A 20799-nucleotide genomic window follows, 5' to 3' on the forward strand; every position below is an offset into this window, starting at 1 on the left:
CATAAACCTGTTTTATCTGCAGATGACACTACTTATGTTTTCTCTCACCCAAAACCAACTATACAAACAGACACTGTAAATGATGAACTACTAAAAATATCTACAACTTGGATGACTACCAACAAACTTACTCTCAATACAGACAAAACCTACTTCATGCTATTTGGAAACAGAGCTTCAAATGTACAACTAAACATACTGATAAATGGTTCATCCATTTCAAGACACACAGAGGGCAAATTTCTAGGTCTCTACCTTGACTGGTCTCAAATTCCAGACTCACAGCAAATATCCAAGAAAGCCTCCAAAACAGTAGGCATCCTTTCAAAGATACGGTATTATGTACCCCAAACGTCTCTTCTTGCTCTCTACCAATCTCTCATTTACCCTTACCTCACCTATGGTATTTGTGCATGGCGCTCAACCACAGCAAATCACCTTAAACCTTTCATAACCCAACAAAAAGCTGCAGTGCACTTGATTATCAACTCCTGTTAGTACTAGACAGCACACTCCACCGCTTTTTAAGACCCTTAACTTGCTTAATATACATAACATCCACACTTATCATTGTGCCTACTACATACACAGAACATTATACTCCAACATTAACCCTCCTCTCAAACTTGATAACTACAACAGAACACATAGGCATAACACAAGGCACAAATCCCTCTTCGATATCCCTCATGTCCATCTCTCCCTATGCAAAAAATGCTATGCACATGAAGGGCTCAAAGATCTGGAATTCATTGCCAGAACACACTAAAGGGCCCCTGCCTGCAAATCAGTTAAAGGCCTTACTTAGAAATCACCTCATCACCCAAAATTAACCAGACAAACACTATACTTAACATCTAACAGTTACTCAAAAAACTAAATAATGACTGCTCAACTATTTGATCATTTACTTCAAACTTAAAACTGTTTCAATTTCATTGTTTTAAATTGTGCTAAACTGTAATATACTTTATACTGTAAACTGTGCTTGATGATTGCTCAACTATTTAATCATTACTCCAAACTTATACAGTGGACCCTCAACCAGCGATATTAATCCATTCCTGAGAGCTCATTGTTAATCGAAATAATCGTTAGTCAAGTTAATTTTCCCCATAAGAAATAATGGAAATCAAATTAATCCGTGCAAGACACCCCAAAGTATTGAAAAAAAAATTTTTACCATATGAAATATTAATTTTAATACACACAAACTGAAGAAGACATGCACAGTTACATGACACTTACCTTTATTGAAGATCTGGTGATGATTAATGGGATGGGAGGAGGGGAGAGCATTGATCTTCTTAGTGTTTAGAAGGGGAATCCCCTTCCATTAGCACTTGAGGTAGCAAGTCTTTTTCTGGGGTTAGTTCCCTTGTTCTTTTAATGCCACTAGGACCAGCTTCAGAGTCAATGGACTTCTGTTGCACAACATGTCTGTCCATAGATACCTGTACCTCTCATTCCTTTATGACTTTCCTAAAGTGGTTCACAACACTGTCAGTGTACAGGTTGCCAACACGGCTTGCAGTAGCTGTGTCAGGGTGATTTTCATCAATAAAGGTTTGCACTTCAAGCCACTTTGCACACATTTCCTTAATCTTAGAAGTAGGCAACTTCTTCAATTTCTCTATCCCCTCCTCCGAAGCAGTTTCCTCAGGTCTGCCCTCTTGCTGTTCAAGATGATCTAGCAGCTCATCAGTGGTTAGTTCTTCATTGTCCTCCACCACCAACTCTTCCACATCCTCCCCACTAACCTCCAACCCCAAGGACTTCCCCAATGCCACAACTGATTCCTCAACTGGCATAGGATTCTCAGGGTTAGCCTCAAACCGTTCAAAATCCCTTTTATCTACACATTCTGGCCACAGTTTTTTCCAAGCAGAGTTCAAGGTCCTCTTAGTCACTTCCTCCCAAGCCTTACCTATAATGTTTACACAATTGAGGATGGTAAAGTGATCTTTCCAAAACTCTCTTAGAGTCAGTTGAGTTTCTGAGGTCACTACAAAGCACCTTTCAATCATAGCTTTTGTGTACAGTTTCTTGAAGTTGGAAATGACCTGCTGGTCCATGGGCTGCAGGAGAGGAGTGGTATTAGGAGGCAAAAACTTCACCTTAATGAAGCTCATGTCCCCAGAAAGTCACTCTGCCAAGTCTGAAGGATGACCAGGAGCACTGTCTAATACCAGGAGGCACTTAAGGTCTAATTTCTTTTCAATTAGGTAATTTTTCACATTGGGGGCAAATGCATGGTGTAAAAAGTCATAGAAAAAGTCCCTAGTGGCCCATGCCTTACTGTTTGCCCTCCACAGCACACACAAATTAGCCTTGACGACATTGTTTTTCCTGAACACTCTGGGAGTTTCAGAGTGATACACCAATAAAGGCTTCACTTTGCAATCACCACTAGCATTGGCACACATCAACAGAGTAAGCCTGTCTTTCATAGGCTTATGTCCTGGGAGTGCCTTTTCCTCCTGAGTAATGTACGTCCCGCTTGGCACCCATGGGACAAGTGGGGCGCGCTCAGGCCAAAGTGGACGCGTCTTGAACGAAACGAATAGCGTTGGTCAGGTTTTTAAGCGCTAGTCGAGGCAAAATTTTTGCGTTAAAATGTATCGCTAGTCAGATTTATCGTTAATCGATGCCATCGCTGGTTGAGGGTCCACTGTAATTGTTTCAATTTCATTGTTTTAAATTATGCTAAATTGTAATACTGTATTTTTTATATACTTTATCAAAACTGTAATTCTTCTCTACCGAACTTATTAAAGCCATATAATGTGAACCAGTTGAATATTCAATTTTCTTGTATTCACTGTCACTCACCTAATGACCGTATGTACAATTACAGCACTGTTATTGCCTTATTAATCATAAGTTAGACTTAAGTTTGTTCAAAATGCTCTGCATATAAAGGGGCTTTTGGCATGTTCACCAAATTGTTACACTCCTCTGTACAAACATGTATCATGCTAAAATAAAATTGTTGTTGTTTGCTGTCGTTATGTTGACAACCATACAAAGGTACCAAATCAAAGAAACTGATAAGGTGGACAGGCAAACAGACGAATCTACTGCATTCATCAATTGCACAAGCAATATGCATTTAACTGACAAGTCAGATATGCAAACTGGGTCTGTGAAATGCATTAGAAGTTTCAAGTAACACATGCAATTGTTTTCCCATCTGTTAGACATTGCAATGCTAAATGCATACAATATATTTCAGGTGAAAACTGGAAAAAATCCCAACTAGCTTATTTCCATTTATCTGTCAAAAGGCAGATAACAGAAAAAATACCAGGGACAACTCATGTCTACAAGTCATTGCCATGGCAGTGAAATGAACCACGTTGGCTAAAGCCTGATGCACAGAAAAGTACAGGAAAAATGTTACTTATGTTAGGACACAGCCAGAAAACCACGCAAAGATGCACAATAGTTGTGAATGTTGTGCGATTTTACTTTCAAGAAATATCATACCTTAAAACAATTATAATGTAACAATAGTTACTTATGAATAGTACTGAAAATAAAAGCAATCATTAGATATAAGACAAACCATGTACAGCATTTGTACAAAATAGATGAAAATACAGTACAGTGGAATCCTGGTTTTCATCTGGTCCAGTTATCATACAATTCAGTTTTCGACCACTTTTTTCGGCGAAATTTTCCCCATTTTCATACATCCACTTGGAAATCGTCTGTACCAGCCACTCACATGTTCGTGACTCGGTCTGCCTTTGTTATTCGTTCAGTGAGCATTACTTTGCGCATTCATCCGAAACATTTTGTAATAATCCATTGTTTTTTGTGCTTGTGACTGCTAAATAAGCCACCATGGGGCCAAAGAAAGTTCCGAGTGCCAGCCGTTTGGTAAAGAAGGTGAGAAACATGAAGGAATATAAGAAAGAACTCATAGAAAAATATGAAAGAGGTGTATGTGTGGCCAAGCTTGCCAGGATGTATGGGAAGTCCAAATCAACGATCAGTTCCATCATGGCAACGAAAAAAGAAATCAAGAAAGCTGATGTTGCAAAAGGGGTAAATGTGCTAACGAAACAGAGACTGCAAACAATCAAAGATGTTAAGAAGTTGTTGTTGGTGTGGATCAACCAAAAACAGTTACCAGGAGATAGTGATGTGGAGGCAAAAATTTGCGAAAAGGCAAGGCAGTTGCATGCGTATCTCGTAAAGAAAATGCCAGAAACAAGTGCTGCTGTTAGTGAATTTAAGGCCAGCAAAGGCTGGTTCGACAGATTCAAGAAGCGAAATGGCATACACAGTGTGGTAAGGCATGGCGAGGCTGCAAGTTCGGACAAATGTGGGGCCGAAGAATTCGTTGATGAATTCAAGGTGTACGTAGAGGCTGAAGGATTCCTCCCCCTACAAATCTTAAACTGTGACAAAACAGGCCTTTTCTGGAGGAAAATGCCAAAGAAGACCTACATCAAGCAGGAGGAAAATGAACTGCCAGGATACAAGCCTACGAAGGATAGGCTAACACTTTTGTTCTGTAGTAACACTAGTGGGGATTTCAAAGTGAAGTCTTTACTAGTGAATCACTCTGAATATCCTAGTGTTCAAGAAAAACAATATCATCAAGAGTAAATTGTGTGTTATGTAGAAGGCTAACAATAAGGCATGGGTCACGAGGCAAATTTTCATTGAGTGGGTCAAAGAAGTGTTTGGCCCGAGTGTGAAGAAATACCTCCTGGAAAATAAATTGCCACTCAAGTGCCTCCTGGTAATGGACAATGCTCCTGCTCATCCTCCAGACTTGGAAGATCAACTGTTGAGGGAATTTAGTTTCATCACAGTGAAGTTCTTGCCCCCTAATACCACTCCTCTCATCCAGCCCATGGACCAGCAGGTCATTTCAAACTTCAAAAAACTCTACTCCAAAGCAATGTTTCAATGGTGCTTTGAAGTGGCCTTGGACACTGAACTGACCTTAAAAGAGTTCTGGAGGAATCACTTCAGTATCCTCAATTGCATAAAACTTATAGATAAGGCTTGGCAGGGAGTGACTTCCAGGACAATTAACTCTTCTTGGAGAAAACTGTGGCCAGAATGTGTCCTCCAGAAGGATTTTGAAGAGTTTGAGGCTGACTCTAATGACCCTACGCCTGTTGTGGAATCTATTGTGTCTTTGGAGAAGTCCATGGGGTTGGAGGTGAGTGGCCAGGATGTGGAAAAGTTGGTGGATGACCACAAGGAAGAGCTAACCACTGAAGAGCTGGAAGACCTTCATCTGGAACAGCAAAAGACCTTAGCTGAAGAAATTGCTTCAGAGGAGGAGGAAGACATCTGTGCAAAGTGGAGTGAGGTGCAAAGTTTTGTGGAGAAATATCACCCTAACAAAGCTGTTGCAAGCTATGTCAGCAACATGTTCAATGACAATGCTGTGTCCCATTTTAGGCAAATCTTAAAGATGCCAGAAACAGGCCTCTCTGGACAGATGTTTTGTGCAACAGGGGTCCAGTGACTCTCAAGCTAATCCTAGTGCCAGTAAAAGACAAAGAAGGGAAGTAACCCCGGATAGGGCTTTGATACCTTAAGTCCTTATGGAGGGGGATTCCCCTACCAAACAATAACCTCTCCTCCCTCTCCCCTCCTTGCCGTCTTCCATAGAGCCAACAAGAGTCTTCAATAAAGGTAAAACTGATGTTAAATGTTCATTTATCCATTTCATTAGTCATTTATATTTATTTCTCATTGTTTTCTGTATGCCTAACTATAGTTATTCCCTCTAAAATGTATTTTTTGTTAATATTTTTGGGTGTCTGGAACGGATTAATTGGATTTCCATTATCTCTTATGAGAAATATTACTTCAGTATGCCAAAGTTTATGGGTTAACTAGTGTTTATAGAAGGAAATATATAAATATTTACTAACTGGTACACTTGTTCCACAGGTGTGTATTATGAATCGGCATGCTCATCAGACCTCATCGACCATGATATGCTGAATGTGGGATATGGCACTGAAAATGGGCAAGACTACTGGATTGTCAAGAACTCATGGGGTACTGGCTGGGGTGAAAGCGGATACATAAGGATGGCTCGCAATAGGGACAACAATTGTGGTATCGCCAGTGATGCCTCTTACCCAATATCCTAGTCCTGCCCTACAATGAAGGGGTGATGCCCTAGAGTACTGCCCTAGAGTGAAAGATGATGCCCTATACAAATATTTTTCTATCAACTTCACAAGATCACTTTGACCACTATATTTCAGGAACATTTTCTGCATTTGTCACAGGCCACTGCCATAGGTTACTCTCCACATCCTCAGAACAAACCTGATTACCTCCCATCCCCTGTATGACCTCTACAGGTTAAGCACTTTTATCATGATAACAGAAACAATAATGCCAGGAACAGAATGTAACATAACTTACAATGCTAACCATTATAAACATTTGCATCACCCATTTCAATTTGTTTGTAAACAGAGCTAGAATTATCTAAGAATGGTCCAACAATAAAATATAATATAAAGAGTTTGTTGTTAACCACATACAAAATAAGGTTAAACCTTCCTAGATGTTAAATGCAACACGAGAACGTGGTGACCTCCATCATCTAGGTACGTACCGAGTAAGTTAGTACTATCTGAAAGATTCCTACACGATGTTTTTGGGGGGTCAATGCCCCTGCAGCCCAGTTCTAGACCAGTCCTCCTGGTGGATTAAAGCTTGAAATGTAATTCTAAATCACAATCAACAATTGCAGACAGCTTGAAGACAGACAAAAGTGCAGAACCGACTAACACATTTCACACTGTATAGAGCTTCCTCAAGTGCTGATGCTCTATACAAATCAAAACCTTGTCTTAATACAAGTTTGTTGTGTGTGTCTTCATGCATGTCAGCAATAGGCTAAATCTTCCTACAAACAGCTTCAAGAAACTATATTAATTTATAAAAACGTGTGTTCCTTCACATGGTGACTCAGTTGTACTGCTCAGACAGGTCAAAAAACTTGACCACGCACCTGTACTGTTGACATTAACAACTCATCTACAGTGCTCATATTAACCACCCTGGCCACAAACCTGCACTGTTTACACCCATCATACCTGGCCACACAGTTAGCAAATCCAATTATACTTTTTTTTTTTTTCAACAAGTCGGTCGTCTCCCAACGAGGCAGGGTGACCCAAAAAAAAAGAAAGAAAATCCCCAAAAAGAAAATACTTTCATCATCATTCAACACTTTTCACCACACTCACACATTATCACTGCTTTTGCAGAGGTGCTCAGAATACAACAGCTTAGAAGCATATACGTATAAAGATACACAACATATCCCTCCAAACTGCCAATATCCCAAACCCCTCCTTTAAAGTGCAGGCATTGTACTTCCCATTTCCAGGACTCAAGTCCGACTATATGAAAATAACCGGTTTCCCTGAATCCTTTCACTAAATATTACCCTGCTCACACTCCAACAGATCGTCAGGTCCCAAGTACCATTCGTCTCCATTCACTCCTATCTAACACGCTCACGCACGCTTGCTGGAAGTCCAAGCCCCTCGCCCACAAAACCTCCTTTACCCCCTCTCACCAACCCTTTCGAGGACGACCCCTATCCCGCCTTCCTGCCCCTATAGATTTATATGCTTTCCCTGTCATTCTACTTTGATCCATTCTCTCTAAATGACCAAACCACCTCAACAACCCCTCTTCTGCCCTCTGACTAATACTTTTATTAACTCCACACCTTCTCCTAATTTCAAAAACATTGTAGAGAAAGTCATCCACCAACCCAGGTTGAGTGTGGTGGTCCTGACTTTTTTTTGGGGTTATCCTAGGTAATCTAAACATATGCTGGTATGTATGATAATTCATGTAACTGTATTTGTGTGCACTTGTACCTGAATAAACCTACTTATCACTAAGGCCTTATACAATTTGTGCAGTCATAGCCCTTAAAAATATCTCCTGTATCCACAATTTTCTTAAGTTTTCAAACTGCATATTTCTTCTGATCTTTAGTATTTTAATTAAGCCTCTAGTGTGACTTGTGTATGCATACAATGATGATGAAGAGCATTTAGAAAATTAAGACATTCATGAACACATTTGTTACAATACACTACAATTGGCTTTCTGCAATTACCAAGTATCCCTCCCTCATTATAAAGCTATCATAAGCTGTTACTGACTTTCCATGCTTTCCAAGTTTCCCTCCCTCCCTCACTCACTATGTAACTAGGCTAAACTGTCATTAGCTTCCTGAAGAGAGAAATTTCTTTAGACTACTAACCTTGGAGAATAATTCAAGACAGACATGTACTGGCACTTTCTGTTGACATCCCTCAGTTCACTCCAATTCAAATTCAAAATAAAAATTTTAATTCTTAGTGCAGTATATGGTGTGTAGTTTACACATAGTAAAATATTCTTAAGCACAAAGAAAGCCACTATGACACATGAACATTTCGGGGAAAGACCCAAACAAAGTCAACTTCTAAGTACCTCTTTACTGCTGCTAGGTGAAATGGGGTAGCAGAGACAAGGAGACCTGTCCATATCTACCTGGGAAAGAATGTGGGCAAGTTTCCTTATAAGTACTGCCCATATTCCTCTAGTAGTAAATAGATAATTTTCTCAGTACTGAACAACCCATGTTTCTCTCTCTCTCTCTCTCTCTCTCTCTCCAACTAGAATAAGATTGTGAAATTTCCTTTTATGGAGGAAGCGATGAAGTGAAATAGACCCAACCTGCCAACCCACAATTCTTCAATCAAGGGTAGAAACTCAGTTTTGCCCCGACTCAATTATGGGGTATTGAAATGTGACAGGGGATTCACGCATCTTTTCTACTAACATCAGCATACCAAATTCAATACATTAACTCCCCCCCCCCCCCCCATCAAGGTTAGCGACATCTCAGAAAACATTTACCATCCTTAACCCTTTGAGGGTTTTGGTCGTACTAGTACGTCTTACGCGTAGGGGTTTTTGACGTACTAGTACGCATAAATTCTAGCGGCCTCAAATCTCACAGGAAAAGGCTGATAAGCCTAGATGTGAGAGAATGGGTCTGTGTGGTGGGTGTGCACAGTAGGAAAAAAATCTGGGACCCAGTGGTGCATTGTGGGAATGCCATCATAGTACACAATTTCCACCGTGCCCTGTGGTAAGAAGTTCCTCACTCCTCGGCGAATTGGGACACTTTTGTTCCCCAGTGACAGTTCTAATACAGATGGAAGTGACAGTGAAGATGAGTTTCAAGGTTCTGGTGAGGTTTTGACCAAAACTAATGACCACAATATGGGTAATAGTGAGGAAAACCCAGACAACCCACAGCCTTCCACCTCTGGTGCTGGGCCGTCGTTCAGTTGTACCAGAATCAAAGAGGAAACTCCTATTTTCCAAAATCCCAGACTCAGATGTGAGCATTGGTGATGATAATGATAGTGATTATGAACTACAAGCTCTTCAAACTTGTTCCAAGAATGGAGGAGGAGGAGGAGGCAGAGGAGGAGGAGGCAAGAGGAGGAGGAGGCAAGAGGAGGAGGAAGCAAGAGGAGGAGGAGGCAGAGGAGGAGGAGGAGGAGGAGGAGGAGGAGGAGGAGGAGGAGGAGGAGGAGGAGGAGGAAGAAGAGGAGGAGGAGGAGGAGGAGGAGGAAGAGGAGGAGGAGGAGGAGGAAGAAGAAGAATACGTAATGATAACAATAATACATAATAATAATACATAATAATAATAATACATAATAATAATAATACATAATAATAATAATACATAATAATAATAATACATAATAATAATAATAGGTAATAATAATAATATGTAATAATAAATGTTCACCCATGACAGTAACAAGATAAGGGGAGATAACATCTGATAAGTGCTGACGTTTGATGAGGGTAAATGAGGGTAGAGCTGATGCCAAAAGATGAGATGAACATCGCCCTCCCTTTGTTTTTGCTGGTATACTAACATTTCTGTCTGTCTATTTGCCTGTCTGTCAAGCTCCCTGTCTATCCATCTAGCTCTCTGTCTCAGAGAGCCACAAGACTGCGTCATCACTTTTACTCACATCTTCAAGCAGAGTATAGCACTTTGTCTGGGTTTCTTGGGTTATCCTAGGTAATTTATACTATGTATACTTGTATTTATGTGTACCTGTGAGACAGAGATAGACAGACAGATAGAATGAGGGAGAAAGATAATTAGATAGAATGGAGGAGGGGAAGCAGCATCGGACCCCATTGTTTTGACAGGCCGGAGGGGGAAAGAGTAATGAGCCAATATGTCACTTTGACAGCTGCCGACTCCTTGTAATTTACACTATGGACGAGGAGGAGAAGGAGAAGGAGGAAGAGTAGGGGGAAGAGGAAGAAGAGGAGGAGGAGGAAGAGGAGGAGAAGGAAGAGGAAGAGTAGGAGGAAGAGGAATAAGAGGAAGAGGAGGAGGAAGAGGAATAGTAGGAGGAAGATTAGGGGGAAGAGGAGGAAGAGGAAGAAGAGGAGGAGGAGGAAGAGTAGGAGGAAGAGGAAGAAGAGGAGGAGGAGGAAGAGTAGGAGGAAGAGGAAGAAGAGGAGGAGGAGGAGGAGGAGGAAGAGGAAGAGTAGGAGGAAGAGGAAGAGGAGGAAGAGGAAGAGTATGAGGAAGAGTAGGGGGAAGAGGAGGAAGAGTAGGGGGAAGAGGAAGAAGAGGAGGAGGAGGGTGGAACACTAGTACACTGGTACTGGTACACTAACATTTCTGTCTGTCTATTTGTCTGTCTGTCAAGCTCCCTGTCTATCTGTCTATCCGTCTAGCTCTCTGTCTCAGAGAGCCACAAGACTGTGTCATCACTTTTACTCACATCTTCAAGCAGAGTATAGCACTTTGTCTGGATTTCTTGGGTTATCCTAGGTAATTTATACTATGTATACTTGTATTTATGTGTACCTGTGAGACAGAGATAGACAGACAGATAGAAAGAGAGAGACAGATTGAAAGAGATAGAATGAGGGAGAAAGATAAAACACCATTGTGTATGACACCATGTTTCAGAGTTCCACAAGCTGCAGAACTAATAGGAATATGTTCAGTGACTGTATATTGGTATATATATTATAGAACAATAATAATAAACAATGTTTTGTATTGTTTGTTTTTGTAAACAAGTTTTGTAAACAATATATTGATAATTATGTTTGTGTGCTTATTGTGTTGTATACAACGAGTGTATATATGTACATTGCACCTTACTTTGGTCTCATAGGCCACATAAGTTATGTGAAAAAATAAAATAGTGAAAAAAACAACAAATCTTCAAATACAAGTAAACTAAAGTTTACCGGGTGAGCGGCAGTCGCCGCTGTTGCCATACGCGGCTCATTTTCTGCAAACTTCATGCATCCATATCTCCGTAAGTATTGATGGTAAATTTTTTTTGTTTATCCTATAATGTTTAGAAAAGAAAACTCTATTTTTTCATAAGAAAAAATAATTTTTTTTTTTTTTTTGAAATTTGGCCGACCCTGAGAACGAGTTTCGGAGAGGGCCTGTCGACCCTCAAAGGGTTAAGAAATTTAAATAAATTCATTAATATCACATTCAATTTCAGTCAAAAAAATTGTACCAGCCAAAAGGAACTATAATAAAGCCATGAAACCAAAGTTTGTTTTGAATGAAATTGAATCCTAAATATTTTTTTAAACTTTCATAACTAAACCAAGTCTGTTAATTAAAGATTTGCTGTTTTTTTAAACATAACAGTGTTCATGCCTACTAGTCCATCCTCTTGATTTCCTCCATATTACAGGCCCAAAACAATACTTCAAGTCATATATTTTCTACATGGTTTACCATTTATAATTCTATTTTCCACAATACCAACTTACCATTCACCATACTTTTCACATGTTTGCCTATTTCCATCACTGCATTTCTTTAAGGAATTTTTATCCCATGTTTTTCAAATTTATTTAAAATACTTCCTCAACTTGCTAATGCTTTAAAGTGCAACATATGCTAATCATAGTGTTATTCAATCTCAATGTTCTTGAGAATTTAGCATAAGATCAACAAGGAATACAGTTTGCACCTTATGCTCTGTTCCTCAACATTACCTCCAGTCCTCCAGTCACATTAATTATTATATATGATAAAAATAGATTTCTCATACTTACAGACATGCTTTTAACTAAACTTTCAGCAATATCACAACTTACACATAAGATTGTAGGCAGAATAGTCACCTGATCCAGGCAACAAGGGATGGACGATGCGGTACTGTGTTTCATGCGATGTGTCTGTGTAAACCCATCTGCCACGAACATACGTTGTCTGGGAAGCTTCAGCAATTGCAGACACTGTATCTAGGTGCTCAGGATCTGTATCCATACTGCAACAGAAAATACAGACAACTGCAAGAATTTTTTTATAATACAGTCAGTCATTTAAAATTAGGTCACACTACACATACATGTACACATTTATTTATACACACTCATCTGAGTTTTCTTTGATTTTATCTTAATAGTTCTTGGTCTTATTACTTTTCCTTTTATATCCATGGGGAAGTGGAATTAAGAATCTTTCCTCCGTAAGCCATGCGTGTTGTAAAAGTCAACTAAAATGCCGGGAACAATGGGCTAGTAACCCCTTTTCCTGTAAAGACTACTAAAAAGAATAAGAAGAAAATCGTCAAAGTGGGAAGTCTGAATGTGCGTGGATGTTGTGCAAATGATAAGAAAGAGATGATTGTGGATGTTATGAATGAGAAGAAGCTGGATGTCCTGGCTTTAAGTGAAACAAAACTGAAGGGGGTGGGAGAGTTTCAATGGAGAGGAATAAATGGGATTAGGTCAGGGGTTTCAAATACAGTTAAAGCTAAAGAAGGAGTAGCAATAATGTTGAAGGATAAGCTATGGCAGGAAAAGAGGGACTATAAATGTATTAATTCAAGGATTATGTGGAGTAAAATAAAGATTGGAGGTGAAAAGTGGGTTATAATAAGCGTGTATGCACCTGGAGAAGAGAGAAGTGTAGAGGAGAGAGAGAGAGATTTTGGGAAATGTTGAGTGAATGCATGGGGAGTTTTGAATCAAGTGTGAGAGTAATGGAGGTTGGGGATTTCAATGCTAAAGTGGGTAAAAATGTTATGGAGGGAGTAGTAGGTAAATTTGGGGTGCCAGGGGTAAATGTAAATGGGGAGCCTTTAATTGAGCTATGTGTAGAAAGAGATTTGGTAATAAGTAATACATATTTTATGAAAAAGAGGATAAATAAATATACAAGGTATGATGTAGCACGTAATGAAAGTAGTTTATTAGATTATGTATTGGTGGATAAAAGGTTGATGGGTAGGCTCCAGGATGTACATGTTTATAGAGGGGCAACTGATATATCGGATCATTATTTAGTTGTAGCTACAGTTAGAGTAAGAGGTAGATGGGAAAAGAGGAAGGTGGCAACAACAAGTAAGAGGGAGGTGAAAGTGTATAAACTAAGGGAGGAGGAAGTTCGGGCGAGATATAAGCGACTATTGGCAGAAAGGTGGGCTAGTGCAAAGATGAGTAGTGGGGGGGTTGAAGAGGGTTGGAATAGTTTTAAAAATGCAGTATTAGAATGTGGGGCAGAAGTTTGTGGTTATAGGAGGGTGGGGGCAGGAGGAAAGAGGAGTGATTGGTGGAATGATGAAGTAAAGGGTGTGATAAAAGAGAAAAAGGTAGCTTATGAGAGGTTTTTACAAAGCAGAAGTGTTATAAGAAGAGCAGAGTATATGGAGAGTAAAAGAAAGGTAAAGAGAGTGGTGAGAGAATGCAAAAGGAGAGCAGATGATAGAGTGGGAGAGGCACTGTCAAGAAATTTTAATGAAAATAAGAAAAAATTTTGGAGTGAGTTAAACAAGTTAAGAAAGCCTAGGGAAAGTATGCATTTGTCAGTTAAAAACAGAGTAGGGGAGTTAGTAGATGGGGAGATGGAGGTATTAGGTAGATGGCGAGAATATTTTGAGGAAATTTTTAAATGTTAAGGAAGAAACAGAGGCAGTAATTTCATGCATTCGTCAGGGAGGTATACCATCTTTTAGGAGTGAAGAAGAGCAGAATGTAAGTGTGGGGGAGGTACGCGAGGCATTACGTAGAATGAAAGGGGGTAAAGCAGCTGGAACTGATGGGATCATGACAAAAATGTTAAAACCAGAGGGGGATATAGTGTTGGAGTGGATGGTACTTTTGTTAAATAAATGTATGAAAGAGGGGAAGGTACCTAGGAATTGGCAGAGAGCATGTATAGTCCCTTTATATAAAGGGAAAGGGGACAAAAGAGACTCTAAAAATTATAGAGGAATAAATTTACTGAGTATACCAGGAAAAGTGTACGGTAGGGTTATAATTGAAAGAATTAGAGGTAAGACAGAATGTAGGATTGCAGATGAGCAAGGAGGTTTCAGAGTGGGTAGGGGATGTGTAGATCAAGTGTTTACATTGAAGCATATATGTGAACAGTATTTAGATAAAGGTAGGGAAATTTTTATTGCATTTATGGATTTAGAAAAGGCATATGATAGAGTGGACAGAGGAGCAATGTGGCAAATGTTGCAAGAATATGGAATAGGTGGTAAGTTATTAAATGCTGTAAAGAGTTTTTATGAGGATAGTGAGGCTCAGGTTAGGGTGTGTAGAAGAGAGGGAGACTACTTCCCGGTAAAAGTAGGTCTTAGACATGGATGTGTAATCACCATGGTTGTTTAATATATTTATAGATGGGGTTGTAAAGGAAGTAAATGCTAGGGTGTTCGGGAGAGGGTTGGGATTAAATTTTGGGAAATCAAATTCAAAATGGGAATTGACACAGTTACTTTTTGCTGATGATATTGTGCTTATGGGAGATTCTAAAGAAAAATTGCAAAGGTTAGTGGATGAGTTTGGGAATGTGTGTAAAGGTAGAAAGTTGAAAGTGAACATAGAAAAAAGGTAATGAGGGTATCAAATGATTTAGATAAAGAAAAATTGGATATCAAATTGGGGAGGAGGAGTACGGAAGAAGTGAATGTTTTCAGATACTTGGGAGTTGACGTGTCGGCGGATGGATTTATGAAGGATGAGGTTAATCATAGAATTGGTGAGTGGTGCGTTGAGGTATATGTGGAGTCAAAAAACGTTATCTATGGAGGCAAAGAAGGGAATGTATATAAGTATAGTAGTACCAACACTCTTATATGGGTGTGAAGCTTGGGTGGTAAATGCAGCAGCGAGGAGACGGTTGGAGGCAGTGGAGATGTCCTGTCTAAGGGCTATGTGTGGTGTAAATATTATGCAGAAAATTCGGAGTGTGGAAATTATGAAAAGGTGAGGAGTTAATAAAAGTACAGTGGACCCTCGACCAGCGATGGCATCAATTAACAATAAATCTGACTAGCGATACATTTTATCGCAAAAATTTTGCCTCGATTAGTGCTAAAAAACTCGACCAACACTATTCCTTCCGTCTGAGACGCATCCACTTCTGGCCAGTGTTTACAAGCCAGCCAGCCACCGCGGTCGCTTCCAAGCATACAATTGGAACATTTCATATTATCACAGCCTTTTTAGTGATTGCACCTGCAAAATAAGTCACCATGGGCCCCAAGAAAGCTTCTAGTGCCAACCCTACAGCAAAAAGGGTGAGAATTACTATGGATATGAAGAAAGAGATCATTGCTAAGTATGAAAGTGGAGTGCATGTCTCCGAGCTGGCCAGGCTGTACACAAAACCCCAATCAACCATCGCTACTATTGTGGCCAAGAAAATGGCAATCAAGGAAGCTGTTCTTGCCAAAGGTGCAACTATGTTTTCGAAACTGAGATCGCAAGTGATAGAAGATGTTGAGAGACTGTTATTGGTATGGATAAATGAAAAACAGATAGCAGGAGATAGCATCTCTCAAGCGATCATATGTGAAAAGGCTAGGAAGTTGCATGACGATTTAATTAGAAAAATGCCAGCAACTAGTGGTGATGTGAGTGAATTTAAGGCCAGCAAAGGTTGGTTTGAGAGATTTAAGAATCGTAGTGGCATACATAGTGTGATAAGGCATGGTGAGGTTGCCAGTTTGGACCAAAAAGCAGCTGAAAAATATGTGCAGGAAATCAAGGAGTACAAAGACAGTGAAGGACTGAAACCTGAACAAGTGTTTAATGGTGACACTGACAATGTTGTGAAACACGTTAGGAATGTCATAAAGGAACGGGAGGTACAGGCCTCTATGGGCAGATATGTTGTGCAACAGAGGTCCAGTGACTCTCAAGCTGGTCCTAGTGGCATTAAAAGAAGGGAAATAACCCCGATAAAGGACTTGCCACCTCAAGTCCTAATGGAAGGAGATTCCCCTTCTAAACACTAACACCATCAACACACTCCCCTCTTCCCATCCCATCAATCATCACCAGATCTTCAATAAAGGTAAGTGTCATGTAACTGCATGTCTTCTTCAGTTTGTGTGTATTAAAATTAATATTTCATGTGTTAAATTTTTTTTTCAATACTTTTGGGTGTCTTGCACGGATTAATTTGATTTCCATTATTTCTTATGGGGAAAATTAACTTGACTAACGATTATTTTGACTAACGATGAGCTCTCAGGAACGGATTAATAGCGTTAGTCGAGGGTCCACTGTATTAGTCAGAGGGCAGAAGAGGGGTTGTTGAGGTGGTTTGGTCATTTAGAGAGAATGGATCAAAGTAGAATGACATGGAAAGCATATAAATCTATAGGGGAAGGAAGGAGGGGTAGGGGTCGTCCTCGAAAGGGTTGGAGAGAGGGGGTAAAGGAGGTTTTGTGGGCAAGGGGCTTGGACTTCCAGCAAGCGTGCGTGAGCGTGTTAGATAGGAATGAATGGAGACGAATGGTACTTGGGACCTGACGATCTGTTGGAGTGTGAGCAGGGTAATATTTAGTGAAGGGATTCAGGGAAACCGGTTATTTTCATATAGTCGGGCTTGAGCCCTGGAAATGGGAAGTACAATGCCTGCACTTTAAAGGAGGGGTTTGGGATATTGGCAGTTTGGAGGGATATGTTGTGTATCTTTATATGTGTATGCTTCTAAACTGTTGTATTCTGAACACCTCTGCAAAAACAGTGATAATGTGTGAGTGTGGTGAAAGTGTTGAATGATGATGAAAGTATTTTCTTTTTGGGGATTTTCTTTCTTTTTTTGGGGGGGGTCACCCTGCCTCGGTGGGAGACGGCTGACTTCTTGATAAAAAAAAAAAATTAAAATTACTGTACAGCACATCCTTGATTAATAGACCCCTTTTCAACAGATTTCAGATGCAGCAAACAAAATATTTAGCTAGGGAAAAAAAAGGCTCATTCAATGGGCTAAGTCTGATGCACTAGGCATTTGCAGGTCCTCTACAATGGACATTTGTCTGGTACAGTCTATGAGACCCCATCCAGAACCTGTCCATTGTCACTATTCCCCAGGCCATTAAGCCTCGGGAACAATGTTAGATCCTGACTGTAGATTAGGTAAGTGTTGAAGAATTCCCGGTATCAAGATACCAAAATGTTGCTATGTCTGACAGATATGATGCAAAAACAGTGGTACCCTGAGTTTTGAACTGCTCCCAACTCAACCAATTATGTAAGTGTATTATTGAAAGTGCTTTTGTAAGTGTATTTCTGGGGGTCTGAAATGTACTAATCTAATTTACATTATTCCTTATGGGAACAAATTCGTTCAGTGCGGGAGGGAAGTGGAGCGATAGGTGGAATGATGATGCAAAGAGAGTAGTAAGGGAGAAAAAGTTAGCATATGAGAAGTTTTTACAAATTAGAAGTGATGCAAGGAGGGAAGAGTATATGGAGAAAAAGAGAGAGGTTAAGAGAGTGGTGAAGCAATGTAAAAAGTGAGAAAATGAGAGAGTGGGCGAGATGTTATCAACAAATTGTGTTGAAAATAAGAAAAAGTTTTGGAGTGAGATTAACAAGTTAAGGAAGCCTAGAGAACAAATGGATTTGTCAGTTAAAAATAGGAGAGGAGAGTTATTAAATGGAGAGTTAGAGGTATTGGGAAGATGGAGGGAATATTTTGAGGAATTGTTAAATGTTGATGAAGATAGGGAAGCTGTGATTTCGTGTATAGGGCAAGGAGGAATAACATCTTGTAGGAGTGAGGAAGAGCCAGTTGCGAGTGTGGGGAAAGTTCGTGAGGCAGTAGGTAAAATGAAAGGGGGTAAGGCAGCCTGGATTGATGGGATAAAGATAAAAATGTTAAAAGCAGGTGGGGATATAGTTTTGGAGTGGTTGGTGCAATTATTTAATAAATGTATGGAAGAGGGTAAGGTACCTAGGGATTGGCAGAGAGCATGCATAGTTCCTTTGTATAAAGGCAAAGGGGACAAAAGATAGTGCAGAAATTATAGGGGGATAAGTCTGTTGAGTATACCTGGTAAAGTGTATGGTAGAGTTATTATTGAAAGAATTAAGAGTAAGACGGAGAATAGGATAGCAGATGAACAAGGAGGCTTTAGGAAAGGTAGGGGGTGTGTGGACCAGGTGTTTACAGTGAAACATATAAGTGAACAGTATTTAGATAAGGCTAAAGAGGTCTTTGTGGCATTTATGGATTTGGAAAAGGCGTATGACAGGGTGGATAGGGGGGCAATGTGGCAGATGTTGCAGGTGTATGGTGTAGGAGGTAGGTTACTGAAAGCAGTGAAGAGTTTTTACGAGGATAGTGAGGCTCAAGTTAGAGTATGTAGGAAAGAGGGAAATTATTTCCCAGTAAAAGTAGGCCTTAGACAAGGATGTGTGATGTCACCGTGGTTGTTTAATATATTTATAGATGGGGTTGTAAGAGAAGTAAATGCGAAGGTCTTGGCAAGAGGCGTGGAGTTAAAAGATAAAGAATCACACATAAAGTGGGAGTTGTCACAGTTGCTCTTTGCTGATGACACTGTGCTCTTGGGAGATTCTGAGGAGAAGTTGCAGAGATTGGTGGATGAATTTGGTAGGGTGTGCAAAAGAAGAAAATTAAAAGTGAATACAGGAAAGAGTAAGGTTATGAGGATAACAAAAATATTAGGTGATGAAAGATTGGATATCAGATTGGAGGGAGAGAGTATGGAGGAGGTGAATGTATTCAGATATTTGGGAATGGACGTGTCAGCGGATGGGTCTATGAAAGATGAGGTGAATCATAGAATTGATGAGGGGAAAAGGGTGAGTGGTGCACTTAGGAGTCTGTGGAGACAAAGAACTTTGTCCTTGGAGGCAAAGAGGGCAATGTATGAGAGTATAGTTTTACCAACGCTCTTATATGGGTGTGAAGCATGGGTGATGAATGTTGCAGCGAGGAGAAGGCTGGAAGCAGTGGAGATGTCATGTCTGAGGGCAATGTGTGGTGTGAATATAATGCAGAGAATTCGTAGTTTGGAAGTTAGGAGGAGGTGCGGGATTACCAAAACTGTTGTCCAGTGGGCTGAGGAAGGGTTGTTGAGATGGTTTGGACATGTAGAGTGAATGGAGCGAAACAGAGTGACTTCAAGAGTGTATCAGTCTGTAGTGGAAAAAAGGTGGGGTATGGGTCGGCCTAGGAAAGGTTGGAGGGAGGGGGTAAAGGAGGTTTTGGGTGTGAGGGGCTTGGACTTTCAGCAGGCATGCGTGAGCGTGTTTAATAGCAGTGAAAGGAGACAAATAGTTTTTAATACTTGACGTGCTGTTGGAGTGTGAGCAAAGTAACATTTATGAAGGGGTTCAGGGAAACCGGCAGGCCGGACTTGAGTCCTGGAGATGGGAAGTACAGTGCCTGCACTCTAAAGGAGGGGTGATAATGTTGCAGTTTAAAAACTGTAGTGTAAAGCACCCTTCTGGCAAGACAGTGATGGAGTGAATGATGGTGAAAGTTTTTCTTTATCGGGCCACCCTGCCTTGGTGGGAATCGGCCAGTGTGATAATAAAAATAAAAAAAAAATATATATATATAATGTATAATATATATATATATGTCGTGCCGAATAGGCAGAATTTGCGATCTTGGCTTAAATAGCAACGTTCATCTTGCCATATAGGACAAGTGAAAATTTGTGTATGCAATAATTTCGCCAAAATCATTCTGAATCTAACGAAAAAAATATATTTAACTGTGTTTGTTTAGTATTAAATTATTGTAAACAAATCTAAAATATATTTAGTTGGGTTAGGCTAAAATAAATTGTTCTTGTTATAATAAGGTTAGGTAAGTTTTCTAAATTCCTTTTGGTGCAAAAGTATAAATTTTTACATCAACATTAATGAAATTTTTTTATCTTTAAACGTATAAGAGAAAATTTTAGAAAGGAGTTAATTTTAAATGAGTTCTTGCTAATTGACCAGTTTTACATATTCCGCCCGACATATATATATATATATATATATATATATATATACATTAGATATATATATACATATATATATATACATATATATATATATATATATACATATATATATATATAATATATATATATATATATAATATATATATATATATATATATATATATATATATATACAGTGGACCCCCGCATACCGGACGCATCGCATACCGTACAATCCGCATACCGGACGCTTTGATCGCAAAAATTTTGCCTTGCATACCGCCCAAAAACCCGCTCACCGCCCTTCGTCCGAGATGCGTCCAGTGTGCGGCCTGAGCCACGCTCACATGTTCCGCCGGTGGCATTGTTTACCAGCCAGCCTCAGCGGTAACATCCAAGCATACAATCGGAACATTTCGTATTATTACAGTGTTTTTGGTGATTTTTTCTGGAAAATAAGTGACCATGGGCCCCAAGAAAGCTTCTAGTGCCA

The 20799-nt window shown here is 39.8% G+C and overlaps 2 protein-coding genes across 2 annotated transcripts in view; one reads left to right on the plus strand and one right to left on the minus strand.

Annotated features, from left to right (window-relative positions):
• LOC128689518 (digestive cysteine proteinase 1) overlaps positions 1–6514 on the plus strand; it is a 57396-nt gene extending 50882 nt beyond the window's left edge. Inside the window, exon 6 of the mRNA XM_053777895.2 lies at positions 5929–6514. Coding sequence (XP_053633870.2) covers positions 5929–6134 — 206 coding nt within the window. The 3' untranslated portion in view covers positions 6135–6514. The remainder of the gene's footprint in view (positions 1–5928) is intronic.
• The window catches only part of Atg14 (autophagy related protein 14), a 231955-nt gene that overhangs the window by 130218 nt on the left and 80938 nt on the right, over positions 1–20799 (minus strand). Inside the window, exon 5 of the mRNA XM_070082299.1 lies at positions 12190–12362. Within this exon, the coding sequence (XP_069938400.1) occupies positions 12190–12361 (172 nt within the window). The 5' untranslated portion in view covers position 12362. The remainder of the gene's footprint in view (positions 1–12189; positions 12363–20799) is intronic.

This window comes from Cherax quadricarinatus, chromosome 1 (genome assembly GCF_038502225.1).
Source record: "Cherax quadricarinatus isolate ZL_2023a chromosome 1, ASM3850222v1, whole genome shotgun sequence".
NCBI lineage: Eukaryota > Metazoa > Arthropoda > Malacostraca > Decapoda > Parastacidae > Cherax > Cherax quadricarinatus.